General features: G+C 48.8%; 1 protein-coding gene across 5 annotated transcripts in view; it reads right to left on the bottom strand.

Moving 5' to 3' along the window:
- Positions 1-14,330, bottom strand: part of TLR5 (toll like receptor 5) — a 45,290-nt gene that overhangs the window by 19,722 nt on the left and 11,238 nt on the right. For 2 of the 5 annotated variants that reach the window (XM_035280710.3, XM_008985163.4), the window contains one exon: positions 3,593-3,750. The exons of 2 other annotated variants lie outside the window; for them this stretch is intronic. In XM_035280710.3, coding sequence (XP_035136601.3) covers positions 3,593-3,627 — 35 coding nt within the window. In that variant the 5' untranslated portion in view covers positions 3,628-3,750. Of the gene's footprint in view, positions 1-3,592; positions 3,751-12,663; positions 12,736-14,330 lie in introns of all 5 variants that reach the window. One more of the 5 variants, XM_078356389.1, reaches the window with a different exon arrangement.

The following is a 14,330-nucleotide window of genomic DNA, read 5'->3' as shown; positions in this document are numbered from 1 at the left end:
CATTTCACTTAATCTCCTTTAAACAGTTTTATTATTCTAAATTAAAATTAAAAAACAGAAATGGGGGGTCTCACTTTGTTGCCCAGGCTGGTCTTGAACTCCTGGGCTCAAGCAATCCTCCCATCTCAGCCTCCCAAAGTGCTGGGATTACAGGCGTGAGCCACCACACCCTGCCTTCATTTAATCCCTATAATAACTCTTATGTTTTTTCATTCATTCATCTGTTTATTCATTTATGATTTGCTGAGGGAGTTGGAGAAAACAGCTGGGAGAGACACGTTGCTTCACTTCAGCCAGGCACTTCCTTCCTAGCCCACAGAAGGCTCGGCTGATGAGTGGAAAATAAATTCACTGAATCTCTCCCTTAACTTGTCTGGGCTACTGGCCCGTCTCCATTTATCTGATCTTACTCCACGCACCGTCCATCCCTTCATGCAGAAATTGGGCCCTTTCTGCCATCCAGAGTCAGACATGATCAGTTTAATTAAAGTGTGATAAGTAGCTAGTGCTCACCTGGCAGCTGTGATTGACTGTGAGTGTACAGTAAACAGAGGCCGGCCCACCTGCTTAAGTCTTGTGGGGGAGCTGACCATCTGTCTGGGCTGAGTGTTTTCTTCCCGGGTGCAGCAGAAATGGTGATCAATAAATGTGTCTGGCTTATGTTTCAAGTATTGTGGTGGGTGCTACGAGGAGAAGAGATGCAAGGACCCCACCCGCAGAGAGCTTGGCGGCTAATATTTGCATAGCACCTCCATCTTTGGTGCTGGCAATGCATTCCATTTGCTCTAAATGTAACCAAAGGCCTCTGTTGGAACTCAGAGGGCTGGAGAATGAGAGGAAAAATAAATGAAAGTAATAGGAAGAAGGCAGTGGTTTAGAAAGAGCAGGAATCCCAAGAGACACAGCCACAGGCAGAAGGGTCAATACCGGAGACTGAGCCTGGAGCAGTCACGGTGCTGGAGGTGGGCTAGCTCTGACAAGGCTGTGCTTTGTGTGGGGGCTGATGTGTGGTGGGGTTCCACAGAAACTGTGAGGCTGTGGCACACAAGCTATAGCAAATCGAAAGTAGGCATCGATGCCTGGGTGGCCTCAAAGTATCAAACTCGGGCATCTAATAATTGTTAGGAAAAACTTGGTGAGAATGGTTATCACCACTCTTTTCTCCCCATCTCAGTAAATGGCTTCACTATGTCCATCCAGAGGCTCAGGGTGACAATACAGCAGAGTCGCCCTCATTCTTTTAAACATCCCTCCATGTCCAATCCATCCGCAAGTCCCATCGGCGCCACCTCCCAAGCCCACCTACTGCCCTACTGTAAGCTGCCGCCATGTCTTTGTGTGGGTCACACTGGAGACTCCTCACCTGCTCTCTTATTTCTGGTCTTGCTTTCATTTTCCAAACAGCAGCCAGCATGTTCTTTTAAAAACATAATCTGGTTGATATCACTCCTCTTTGCACAGGGCCCTGCCCTTCCTTCCCGCTGTACTTGGAATAAAATCCTACAAGGACTTGCATGATTCAGCTCTGTTGACTGTCAACATTATCTTGAATAGTTTTTTTCCTCAATAACTCATTCAAAAAGCATGTGCTGAGCATGTATTATGTGTTTTATTTATTATTAATTTATTTGAGACAGGGTCTCATTCTGTCACCCCAGCTGGAGTGCAGTGGTGCTATCTCAGCTCACTGCAAACTCTGCCTCCTGGGTTCAAGTGATCCTGCTACCTCAGCCTTCCGAGAAGCTGGGATTAGAGGTGTGTGCCGTCATGCCCGGCTAATTTTTGTTTTTAGTAGAGAAGGGGTTTCGCCATGTTGGCCAGGGTGGTGCCAAACTCCTGACCTCAGGTGATCCGCCGGCTCCAGCCTCCCAAAGTGCTGGGATGACAGGTGTGAGCCAGCACACCAAGCCTCGGGCACTGTTTTAAAAGCCGGAGATACAGCTGTGAACAAAATAGACCAAGCCTGCCCTCATGGAGCTTACATTCTGGTGGACAGAAGAGGTCACAGACAATGAAAGAGGAAATAGGGACTGACAGGTGGAGGTAAATGCAGTGGAGAAAAGTAAAGTGGAAAAAGGAGATGGGGCTGCCAGGGCTGGCACAGTGGCTGCTGTTTCTAGAGGACTCAGGAAGGTGTCTCTGATGTAATGAGATTAGGGCAGGGACCTGAAGGAAGTAAGGAAGGGCTGTGGAGAGGCCCAATGTTCGAGGGAGAGGAGCAGCCAACACCAAGGTCCTACAGTGTGAGCAATTTACTTACCCCTCATTTCAAAATGTCACATGTAATAAAAATGTTTGAGAAGAGGCAGGGTGTGGAGGTTCACTCCTGTAATCCCAGCACTTTGGGAGGCCAAGGAAGGCAGATCACTTGATCCCAGAAGTTTAAGACCAGCCCGGGCAACATGGCAAAAACCCGTATCTACAAAACAATGCAAAAATTAGCTGGGCATGGTGGTGCATACCTGTAGTCCCAGCTACTCGGGAGGCTGAGGTGGGAGTTTGAGGCTGCAGCGAGCTGTGTTTGTGCCACTGCACTCCAGCCTGAGCAACAGAGCAGGACCCTGCCTTGGAAAAAAAAGTTTAAGAAATGTCAGTTGAATATGATCTTACTTTTCTTAAATCCAAGCATATCCTTTATAAGTAGGTGTGAGTGTTTAGCTCATTCCATCTTCTAGTTGCACACAAGCATTTGCACATTGAGACATGTACCAACTCATTCCAAATTACTTCCCCTCTTATTTTTTTTTATATCCCAGTTAGGACATTATATTGATTTCCATAAAATTATGCATGTAGGTGGATTATGTTACAGCTATGAATGCCATTTCAAAATAATAAAGGGGGCATTTCAAATGTTTTGGTATAAAACAGAGGCCTGGGTCTGCCAGCGCTGCAGGGCCGAGAGGTGGAGATTTCAGGTCTTTTTCCACATTCATGACAGGCACTCTGATGACTACAGCCAGGAATCCTGCGAATCCGATGTATTCTTTCCACCGACATAGTGTGTGATTGTTTTGTTTTGTTTGAGACAGGGTCTCACTCAGCTGTTCAGGCTGGAGTGCAGTGGTGTGATTACAGCTCACTGCAGCCTCAATTTCCCGGGCTCAAGTGATCCTCCCACCCCAGCCTCCTGAGTAACTGTGACCACAGTTGGATGCCACCATGCCAGTTAATTTCTGTAATTTTTTTTTTTGTAGAGACAGGGTTTTGCCACATTGTCCAGACTGGTCTAGAACTCCTGGGCTCAAGCAATCAGCCCACCTCTGCCTCCTAAAGTGCTAGGATTATAGGCATGTGCCTGGCCAGTGTTCGTTTCTTTTGTAGTTGATGATATTGAGTAATGCCAAAAAAGTAGCCACTTTCTGTCTCAATGCATCTCTTGCAGCTTTGAGTGGGCCTCGGAGCTAATGACCTTGCATTTTTACATGACACACTCAGGCGGGAGGCTGCCTTTAGGAAAACGAGGTAAAAGTTCAAAGTGATCTCAATAGATAAAATGAAGAATTTTGGAAAGAAAATAGAAACCAATCAGGGAAGATGTGTGTGTTACAGTTCAGAAGAAACTCCTAAAGGCAAACGCCATCCGTCCTACCTGCAAGGTTTGGGACAGGCTTTCACAGGTGCCATGGGAGGTGCTCTGCTCTGTCTCTGCCATCCTCATTACGCATTTATCACTGACGTCCCACAGCGTTCAGTAATATCAAACACCCATCAGGATGATAAACCAACCGAAAAAGGGCAGAGTAGCATCTATGAAGAGAGGGACAGATATCACAAGGAACCAGATGACAGGCAGTTACTGCAACGGGCCCTAAATCCAGCCCCAGGGTTCCTGGCATGTAATTGTAAGGCTGTGTGGCTGGAAGCCTGAGCCCTGACTCAGTGGTTCCTGGGGTGACATACTTCAGATGAGACAAGAACGATGGGGTGGGAGGAATCAGGCCTTGCCACCCAAGGAGGAAAATAAATGATAACGGAAAGACCGTATTTGTATTGGGTTTCACAGAGTCTTTTCCACATTTTATAGTAAGAAGTGGATTCTGACGTGCCCTACAGGGCATGTAAGCACATCGGCCTCATTGCTCATGCCTGAGGGTGTTATGGTGGGTTCTTGCGCTCAGCCACACTGCCCATAAGTAGAGAACATGTTTTTAAACCTTTTGAAGTCTTGGACTCCTTTGAGACTCTGATGATAGCTTTGGTTCTTTTTCCTACAAAAATGTACATTTGCATCACAAACCAAATTTTGAACCCAGTTTCAGAAGATTCACTGACTTCCTGTGGCCTGTCCATCTCCATGTCACATCAAGGCCCCTTAGTTTCTGTTGAACAATCACACTTCAGGTTCCAGAACAGGGGCTGGAAAGCATTTTCTCTAAAGGGCCAGAGGATAAATACTTTAGGTTTTGCAGTCCAAACACAGACCATGGTTTGCTGATCTCTATTCGAGAAGAAAAGAGAATCAAAATTTTGATTTCAGAAACGAGGGTTTTAAGTGACTGTAAGAAATATGTTCCAATATTTACAGGAAAGAGCAAACTTGGACCCCAAGTTGCTGACAGTTTTGCAGCTGCCATTTTATGCAAACATTAGAAAGAAATTCTCATCTCATGAAAGCGGAGAAATCCCTGAAGACATGGGAGTGACAATGCCAGCTCCGAAGAACAGTTACTTTAGTTTAAGTTCTTCTTCTTTTTTTTTTGGGACAGAGTTTTGCTCTTGTTGTCCAGGCTGAAGTGCAATGGCTCCATCTTGGCTCAATGCAACCTCTGCCTCCCAGGTTCAAGTGATTCTCCTGGCTCCAGCCTCCTGAGTAGCTGGGATTACAGGCATGTGCCACCACACCTGGATAATTTTGTATTTTTAGTAGAGACAAGCTTTCTCTATGTTGGTCAGGCTGGTCTTGAACTCTCGACCTCAGGTGATCCACTCGCTTTGGCCTCCCAAATTGCTGGAATTGCAGGCATGAGGATTAAGCCTGGGATTATGCCTGGCCTAAATTCTCTGTTTTTATGGATGATTCAGGGCTGGTTTCCAACATATGCCACCAAACTAGGTGGCGTGACCTTGAATTTGTGGTAAAGATGAGTGAAAGCCCCAAACAAGGTATGTTCCAGGATACTGAATTTTCAAGTCTGTAATAGGGAAGCTGAAATGAAAGTAAGTGAGGTGGATAAGGCCAGCTGAACAATGGATGGGAAAGAACGTTATCTGGGCTTGTGTTATATTACAAAGACAGCACGCAGACCAATTTCTTTATGAAGTACAGAAAGGCATGAAATAATGACATTTTTGTCTCTGAAGTAGATCTCTGTGGGTTAAATGGCAGGACAGGTGAGCAGAGGAACCAGGCGAGCAGGTGAACAGAGGTGGGCAGAGAGAGCATGGGAGGAAGTGCCATCCGAACGGGAGCCAGAGCTAAAACGGCGGAAGTAAATCTTGAATGAGCACTGGGATTGGGGAAATCTAAAGAGGAGAACCAGTCTGTGAAGTTGTTCCAGACCCGATCAAACCTCAGTGAGACGACAGTGCAAGAACGGGGTCCACGCGGTTGAGGTTGCCACTGCAACGGCGCAGAGAGCAGAGCCCGACCCCAACGGAGGAGTGCGCCGCCTCGTGGTTATAGACGGAGGAAAGGGAGGGACAGAAACAGTTCTCAAGGGGGCAGTGCGCTTCTCAACCATTGTTAAAAGGATGCTAAAAAGCAATGTGTATAATTACTTCTACAATTCGTTCTTCCATCAGGTGACACACATATTCCTTTTTACAAGTAATTGCACCATGCAAAATCACACAATAAAAACCACAGGGCCCATGGAAAAATGGAGCTGGAGTGTTTCACACTGGAAAACTTTTCAGTGGCATATAAAGAAAGGATTGGGCCGGCTGTGGTGGCTCATGCCTGTAATCCCAAGCACTTTGGGAGTCCGAGGCAGGTGGATCACCTGAGGTCAGGAATTCGAGACCAGCCTGGACAACACGGTGAAACCCGTCACTACTACAAATATAAAAATAAGCTGAGTGTGGTGGCGCACGCCTGTAATCCTAGCTACTCGGGAGGCTGAGGCGGGAGAATCGCTTGAATCCAAGAGGTGTTGCAGTGACCCAAAATCGTGCCATTACACTCCAGCCTGGGTGACAAGAGCAAAACTTCGTCTAAAAAAAAAAAAAGGATTGGAGTCCCCCCCCCCGCCCATGGTAGCACAATTTTAGCCAAGTTAAATGCTTAAGAAATGCATAATAAGTACTACAATAAATATGGCACTCGACTTTGAAAATGACCTGCAGTTTGCTTGTGGAAGTGGGCATTTGAAGCTCTGCAGCTTGTGAGTTATTTTATTTTTTGAGATGAAGTCTAGGTCTGGCACCCAGGATGGAATGCAATCCAGCTCACTGCAGCCTCTGCCTCCCAGGCTCAAGTGATTCTCCTGCCTCAGCCTCCTGAGTAGCTGGGATTACAGGTGTGCACCACCATGCCTGGCTAATTTTTGTATTTTTAGTAGAGATAGTGTTTCACCATGTTGCCCAAGCTAGACTCAAACTTCTGACCTCAGGTGATCCACCCGCCTCGGCCTCCCAAATTGCTGGGATTACAGGTGTGAGCCAGCGCGCCCGGCCAGTGAGTTACGTGAATGGAGGAAGAAGGGTTATTTGATATCAGAGGGGAAATTACAGCAAGAGATGTGGGTGCACGTGGCTCAAATCACACATGAAGAATCAGGTAGCCAACTAATATTGGAGGTGTATTTTGCATATTCTTTTGTGCCTTGGCTCAACTGGGTGCAGTTTTCTGCCTTTACATGCAAGAAACTGCACATAAGCAAATGTGAAATTCACATTCTTGAATATGTTAATATTATTCTGTAGCATATCAATAATTTCCCTAACACGTTAATATTGTTCCCTAAAACATCAATCCTGTTAGAAACAAATTTACATTCCAACACAAGCCTTATGGCAGCACCAACTCTACTCTGATTCGAGGATTACAGTTCAAATTAAGAGTAGAAAAGACGCGGGTTCTATATAAGATTCTACCCCCTGCAGCTGTGAGGCAGAACCCGTGGGACTGTCCTGAAAATCAGCCCCGGGCATGAGTGCAGGCTCAGGCCCTAATGAGCTCAGGGACTCGGGCAGAGTGTGTCACCTCTCACAGACTCAGTGTTCTCATGTTTCATTGAAAGACTAAAGATTAGTAGCTCTCAGCCTTGGCCACACATTAGAATCACCTGGGAAGTCTTTGGACCCAGGAAGCCCAGGCTGACCACAGACGCATTAAATGAGCCTCTTGGGTTTGTGGGTGGCGGGGGTGCTCTCTCAGGAATCTGTATCCTTAGCCATTGTGTGAAATTTATACACATTCGAATTTGAGAATCACCAATGGAAACTAATGGTTCTCAACCTTGGCCACACACTGGAATCACCAGGGGACCTTTAAAAAATACAAGTGTAGGCTGGGCGCGGTGGCTCACGCCTGTAATCCCAGCACTTTGGGAGCACGAGGTGGGTGGATCACGAGGTCAAGAGATCGAGACCATCCTGGTCAACATGGTGAAACCCTGTCTCTACTAAAAATACAAAAAATTAGCTGGGCATGGTGGCGCATGCCTGTAATCCCAGCTACTCGGGAGGCTGAGGCAGGAGAATTGCCTGATCCCAGGAGGCGGAGGTTGCGGTGAGCCGAGATCCTGCCATTGCACTCCAGCCTGGGTAACAAGAGCAAAAGAGCAAAACTCTGTCTCAAAAAAAAAAAAACAAACAAAAAAAACAAGTGTCTGGGTCCCATCTGAGAAAAGCTGATTTAGTTGGTGTGGGGTGTGGCCTGGGCATCCGGGGTTGTTCAGAGTCTTCAGGTGATCCCACCAGCAGACAGTCTGATCACCTGGTCTTCTAGCTGCAACCCTGACTGCACCTTAGAACCACGTGGGCTGCTTAAAAACAGTAGTGACTGAAAAAATGCAACACAGAACTAACTGCCGCGTGACCCAGCAATTCCGCTTCTCGGTGTTTACCAAAAAGAATCAAAGGCAGAAACTCAACAGATATTTGCACCCCAATATTCATAATAGTGTCACTAGAGCCAACGGGTGGAAACAACCCAAATGTCCACCAGTGAATGAATAAATGAACAAAATTTGTTGTCTTTATAATGGGATATTTTTCAGCCTTAAAAAGGAATGGAATTCTGATACATGGTGCAAGATGAATGGATTGGAAGACATCATGCTGAGTGAAATAAACCAGTTACAAAAGAACAAGTATTGTATGAATCCACTTATATGAGGTATATACTTTATGTCTATGTTACCACAATTTAAAACATTAAATTAAACCCAAAAAACTCACTACAGATGCCCAAACCTGACTTAGGAATCCTTCAGTTCCACAGGCTCTGAGGCCTGGTAAGTGCATGCTAGAGCCATATCCCAGTTACTTCGATGCTAGTGGTCTCAGGCCATGCTTTGAGAAGTGCTGGCCTAATGGAGCCCCTCCAACTCAGAAACCAGGTGATTCTCCTAGAGGAAGAAGGGCTGGTAAGAAAATCTGAGGGCTGTTGAGTATTGGGTTTTCATTATTAAGGCTGATTTAACTTGTATCTAGGGCTTTGAGGGGGAAAAACAGAAACAGCACAATCAATGCAGGCCTCAATACTCCTGCCAAGCACTGTTAATTAAGATAATGAGGCCAGAGGGAGAAGGGTCAGTATCCCTTTCATTTGAGCTGAATTCGTGTTTAGCTTTAATCCCAGCCTTTAGCTGGGCCAGCTCTCTTTCTTGACTTAATTGCCTGGACGGCAGAGCTGCTCACGTTCACCTGGGGAGTCATGGGCCATGGTATCTGTGCAGCAAACACAGCCTGCATTTTAGGGGTGCCTCTGCTCCTGGGACACCCACATACTGTGGATGCCTCCAGCTGAGCCAGGGTTGTGCCAAGTTAATGCTTGATGCCTGTGCCAAACCTGCTTGATGCCTAACAGATAACACCAGTCACAGGCTTGCTGGCAGGCCCAGTTCTGAGCAGGGCTTGGGCTGGCTGTGGTCAGGCGGAAGCTACAGAAGGAACACTTCTCCTGGCAGGTGCGGGGCCCAAACCTGGAGGGCCATCGGAACAGCAAGCATGGAGGACTCACTGTCTGAGAAAAACATGAATTCATTTCCAAATGGGTGTCTGGGAGAGTTTCTCCAAATTCACACAGGCATGAAAATCCTGGACCAATTCCAAATGTGAGTACAGAATGCGGGTTTAGCCTTGGATAAAGGCTTGAGGGCAGTGGACAAAGTGAACTCTTCCAGGGCAAATACGTTCTCTAGAGGCACAATACAGCATCCCACTGGAACCAGGCCCAACAAATGCGCATTGTCAAGTTCAAAACATTGCTAGAGCCAGCCCTGCAGCCCAGCATTCTGCCTCTGGCGGCAGCCCCAGTAGAACAGATGCGGGGCTGCGCTGCCGTTAACCTCAGCACTTGCTCCCCAGGTGCAGCTCTAACTTCCTTCATAAATCACCACGACTCTAAGGCTCTGCTGGAGCGATCGCTTTTTCATTCAGCGCTCCCTCTTCTTGTGCTGTACCTGGAAATTTGTTTGTCTTAGAGTTACTCGTCCTAGGCCTGGTTCCCACTCTGTGCCCGTCATTCCTCAACAAGAGTCCCTGCTGGGGCTGTAGAGACTCCGGAGCAGTGGTGCCCACAGTGCAGTCCCGGAGCCAGCAGCAGCACCTGGGCTTAGCGAGCAATGCAAATTACTGGGCCTTACCTCAGCCCCACTGAATCAGAAGCTCTGGGGGCTGGGGCCTGGCAGTGTTTTTTTTTAATGCATCTGGGTCATTCTGATGCATACCCATGCCTGAGAACCACCAGGCTAGAGATTGGAGGGAGGACAGAAATAGACACCAATCCCTATAAAAGCATGTGGTGGGTTACCCTCGCCTGTATGCTCCTCCCCGCACAGCTGGGAGCTCCCTCCCTTCCCTCATCCTCTCAGTCTTTTGTAGGTACTATTACTGGACATCATGACTTTCGGTACCGTTTCACGGATGAGGAAACTGAAGCCGGAGAAATTAAGTAACTTAAGGCCACGCAGCTCTGTGTACTGCATGTTAACCTCTAAGCCTGGCATCTCTGGGCATGGCCGATGTGTTGTTCAGGGCTGCGGTCCTGCTCCAGCCCGTCTCTCAGTCATCATCCGCTGATTTGTGGTCACTTCCCCTCAATCACAAAGGGCTTTGGCCCTGGGTCCCAGTGGCAGATTAGCCTCTCAGCTTCTCCTCCCTTTCTACATTCATCTTCACCTGGAGGTCCATCTTATCCCCAGAGTCGGTTATTCCTTACAATGGAACGATGTGGGAGTGAGGCAGGAGAAAAGGGTGTGGAGGCGGGGAACCTAAGGCTGTTTCACGCTGACTTCCTAGAACCAAATAGAAAGGAAAAGCCTAACTTTCCACGCCTAAGTAACAGAAGGACCAAAGGCTACGCCCTTTGACCTTTGCTGCACTGTAGATGGGAAATTGGCTGTCTACGACTAATCAGACTGATTGCAGGTGTCTTCCTTTGCAACTTTGCAAGTTCACTCCAGCCTCTGAATGGCTGCTGTCCACAAGCAAAGAGACTGATTGCCGGTGGAGTCTTCATTTGCATAGAAATATAACGTTGTAACTTTCTCCTAGCTTCTGATTGGTTGCCTTTTGCAAGCAGTCAGCTATTTGCTTTTTGCAACCAACCAGGTATTTGCACAGGAGCGCAGCCTTTGTAACTTCAGCCTCGGGTCGGCTGCTCTCTGCAACCAATCAGCCTGACTGCAGGCCACCACTTCATTCACATAAGGTGAGCATGAAGTGGCCAACGGGAGACCTTTAGGAGGTATTTGGACCCAATAAGATCCTGCGTCTGGGCCCTTGAGCCGCTGCCAGTTTCTGCCCCAACACTGCGGAGTGTACTTTCATTTTCAATAAATCCCTGGTTTTGTTCTTTTGTTGCTTCACTCTTTGCTTTGCTGGGCGGTTTGTCCAATTCTTTGTTCAAAACTCCAAGAACATGGACGACTTGCAGTCATGTCCCTCTACTGCTGACAGGAGGGCCTTCTCTCCGACCCTCCTCCCCACGACCGCCCCCTCCAGCTGTTGTGCGAGCTCAGTTCTCGGCACCATTCTCTGATGGCCTTGAGTGCCCTGAAGCCGTCCCTGCCTTTCACGATGCCTCCCCACCATTCCAGGCCCTCCGGGCTTTCTCTTCAAACCCTCTTTCCAGACCTCCAACTGCGGTGCCTCCTTGCAATTCTAGCCCACCCGCCAGCCCCCTGCGCGGCTACACCTGACGTCTGGGCTCCACTCGCAGAAACCACGCGCCAGGCACACTGGGGCCCGGACCAATGTGCAGAGTCCCGTAGCCGTGTGCTCAGCGCGACTTCGCCAGTCCCTCTTTCTCTTCCTCTTGCAGAGCGATCCCACCCCTGCACCGGTTGCCCTCGCCTCTAGCCCATCTGGCCCGGCCCTCTCCGCAGCGGGTCTGCAGTGGGTGTCTGGGTGACGAAGGCCCAGCTCCTGACCCGGAGCGCGCTGCTGGCCTCTACCTGTCATCCGCGCGGCGGGACACCGTGTCAGGAGCGGCGCCCGCGACCAGGGCGCTGCCGTAGTCCGGGGTGGGGGCGGCAGCACCCAGCAGCACCACTGGGAGGGGAAGCTGGGGTCAGGCAGGTGTGATTGGGCCCCAGGCAGCTCACACTCAGGCTAACGCGGTCAGAGAGGGAGGGCAGCTCACTTGTACAAACATGAGTGCAAAATGCACTCCCCCGCCAGGAACAGGCAGTCCGTTCATGCGAGGAAAATGGAAAGCGAGCGCCTACCCACGTTTCTCCTCAGCCCCATCACACGCCTGAGCAGCAACAGGCATGAGCATCGGGGATTAACACCGCGGGGTAAAACTCTCACAACTGACTACCGTTCTCTAAAGAGGGCTCAGAGAATCAGCACACGAGGCTTCTGTGCACTGCAGAATGGTTGATTTATTTACTGACGCTCGGTGGTCTCATTAGGTCTGTTTGTCTCTATGTCTTTAGGATTCCACAATACAAAGCACGTCTATTAAGTGTAGCCTAGATTTCCCTTTTTTTTTTGAGACGGAGTTTCGCTCTTGTTACCCAGGCTGGAGTGCAATGGCGCGATCTCGGCTCACCGCAACCTCCGCCTCCTGGGTTCAGGCAATTCTCCTGCCTCAGCCTCCTGAGTACCTGGGATTACAGGCACGCGCCACCATGCCCAGCTAATTTTTTGTATTTTTAGTAGAGACGGGGTTTCACCATGTTGACCAGGATGGTCTCCATCTCTTGACCTCGTGATCCACCCGCCTCGTCCTCCCAAAGTGCTGGGATTACAAGCTTGAGCCACCGCGCCCGGCCTAGATTTCCCTTTTACGGTGTACTTTTATGTTCAGTCTTTGTTCGATTAGCAATGGGTGGGGGTTGGGGATACCCTGAGAGACTGTCAAATGCCCTGCCAAATTCCAACCCTGTCAGGTTGGAAACAAGCTGAGTCCTCTGTGACTTGCCATTCAGAAACACGGGCTGCCACACAGGGATCCCCGGATGGTTCTGCAGAGCTGCAGGCCACCTACTAGAAATTGGTGCACAGTTGATGTCAAGCTCACTGGTTTGTGGTTTAAAAGCCCACCTGTGGCCTATTTTGTGAATCAGCATTTCGTCTGGAGGCCAGGTATTGTTTGGTTCTCTTCGTTGCCAGCACCTAGAATGTAGGTTGGAAATATCTGCTGCATGAATGAATTTGCTTACATCCTGCCTGATGCCGCCTCCCTCTTCACGGCCCTGCAGAAAAGGCTGCCAGGTGCAGAGTTCTCTGGGTTGCTTGGATGGGCTGGTCTGAGAGGGACTTGGGCAGATTCAGAACAGCCCCAGCTCTTGCTTGCTTCTTCCTCTCCTACCTGGTCAACACTTCTCTCCTGCCAGGGAGTGGTTATCTGCTAGTATTATACCACTGTACTACCTGCTTCTGAGAATGAGTTTGTTGCTTCCTTCTTCCTGTTCTGAACAGAGCTTAAAAACCAGTTCGCATATTTGTAGCATTTCCCCCAAGTTCGGAGCATTTCGGGCTACAGCGTTTCTGAGACCCTTGTCACTGCTCAGACACTGCCTCATATTCATCTTTGCTCATGGATCTTTATTTCTGTCTTTAGTGTATATATCCTTTAAATCTAACCAGGAGGCTGAGGTCATACTGGTTTTTAATTCCCAGCCGGAAGAATCCTCAAGCAGGGCAACACAGAACTGGCAGCCAGTTCTGGAATTTCACATCAGGATGCCGCCAGCATCCATTTCCCCTTCTTCCAATTCTGCAGCCACTGCCCGGCTGCAAGGCTCCACTGCCTCCTCTCTAGATGTGGAAGAGACCACCTCGCTGGTCTCCCAGAGTAAGCCCGACCCTGACACTCATCCCTCACTTGCTATCTGAGGGGGCTTCCTCAGATAGGGCATGGCTCTGATCAGAAGTCTACACTGGCTCCTCATGTCCATATCACTCAGACTCTTCAGGATGACCTCCTGGTCCCCACCACAGACCCTAAGTGAATTCCGGAATGGCTGACTAGAGAGGCCCTCAGCGCTTGAACCCTCTCATTTCACAGAGGGGGAAACTCCAGCCACTCTGTCTTCCCGGCTGTGTCTACACTGCATCCCATCACTGGAGCTCTAACTTGCCATTCTCAGAATCTGCCCCTGACCTGATCTCTCGGCTTTGGCTGGTCCGGGAACTTGGAATACTCGTGCATGTCTCATCTACTCATCCCATTCCAACTTACCTGTCAAAGGCCACCTCAGAGCCACTTCTTCCATGGGACAGTCCTCACAGTTCTACATGCACTGGTTTCTTTTTGTCTCGCTCTGTTGCCCAGGTTGGGGTACAGTGGTGCGATCAGGACTTATTGCAGCCATGACCCCATGGGCTCAAGTGATGCTCCTACCTCAGCTTCCCAAGTAGTTGGGACTCCTGGCTTGCACCACCATGCCATGCCCAACTAATTTTTTTTTTTTTTTTTTTTTTTTTTTTCGGTAGAGAAAGAGTTTCACCATGTTGCCCAGGCTAGTCTTGAACTCCTGGGATCCAGCGATTTACATGCCTTGGCCTCCCAAAGTGCTGGGATTACAGATGTGAGCCACTGCACCTGGCCCACATGCACTCGTTAACTCCCTCCCTTGATGTTCTGGGTACATCTCTATCATGGTATTTTTATTAAATTACGCCTTCTCCACTAGATTGTAAGTCTGGACGGGCAGGCATTCTCTTTTTTGGAGATGGAGTCTTGCTCTGTCACCCAGGCTGCAGTG

The sequence above is a fragment of the Callithrix jacchus genome, chromosome 19 (assembly GCF_049354715.1).
Source record: "Callithrix jacchus isolate 240 chromosome 19, calJac240_pri, whole genome shotgun sequence".
In the NCBI taxonomy this organism is placed as follows: domain Eukaryota; kingdom Metazoa; phylum Chordata; class Mammalia; order Primates; family Cebidae; genus Callithrix; species Callithrix jacchus.
The sequence above is the reverse complement of the archived record's forward strand: the minus strand, read 5'-3'. Positions and strand labels throughout refer to the sequence as shown.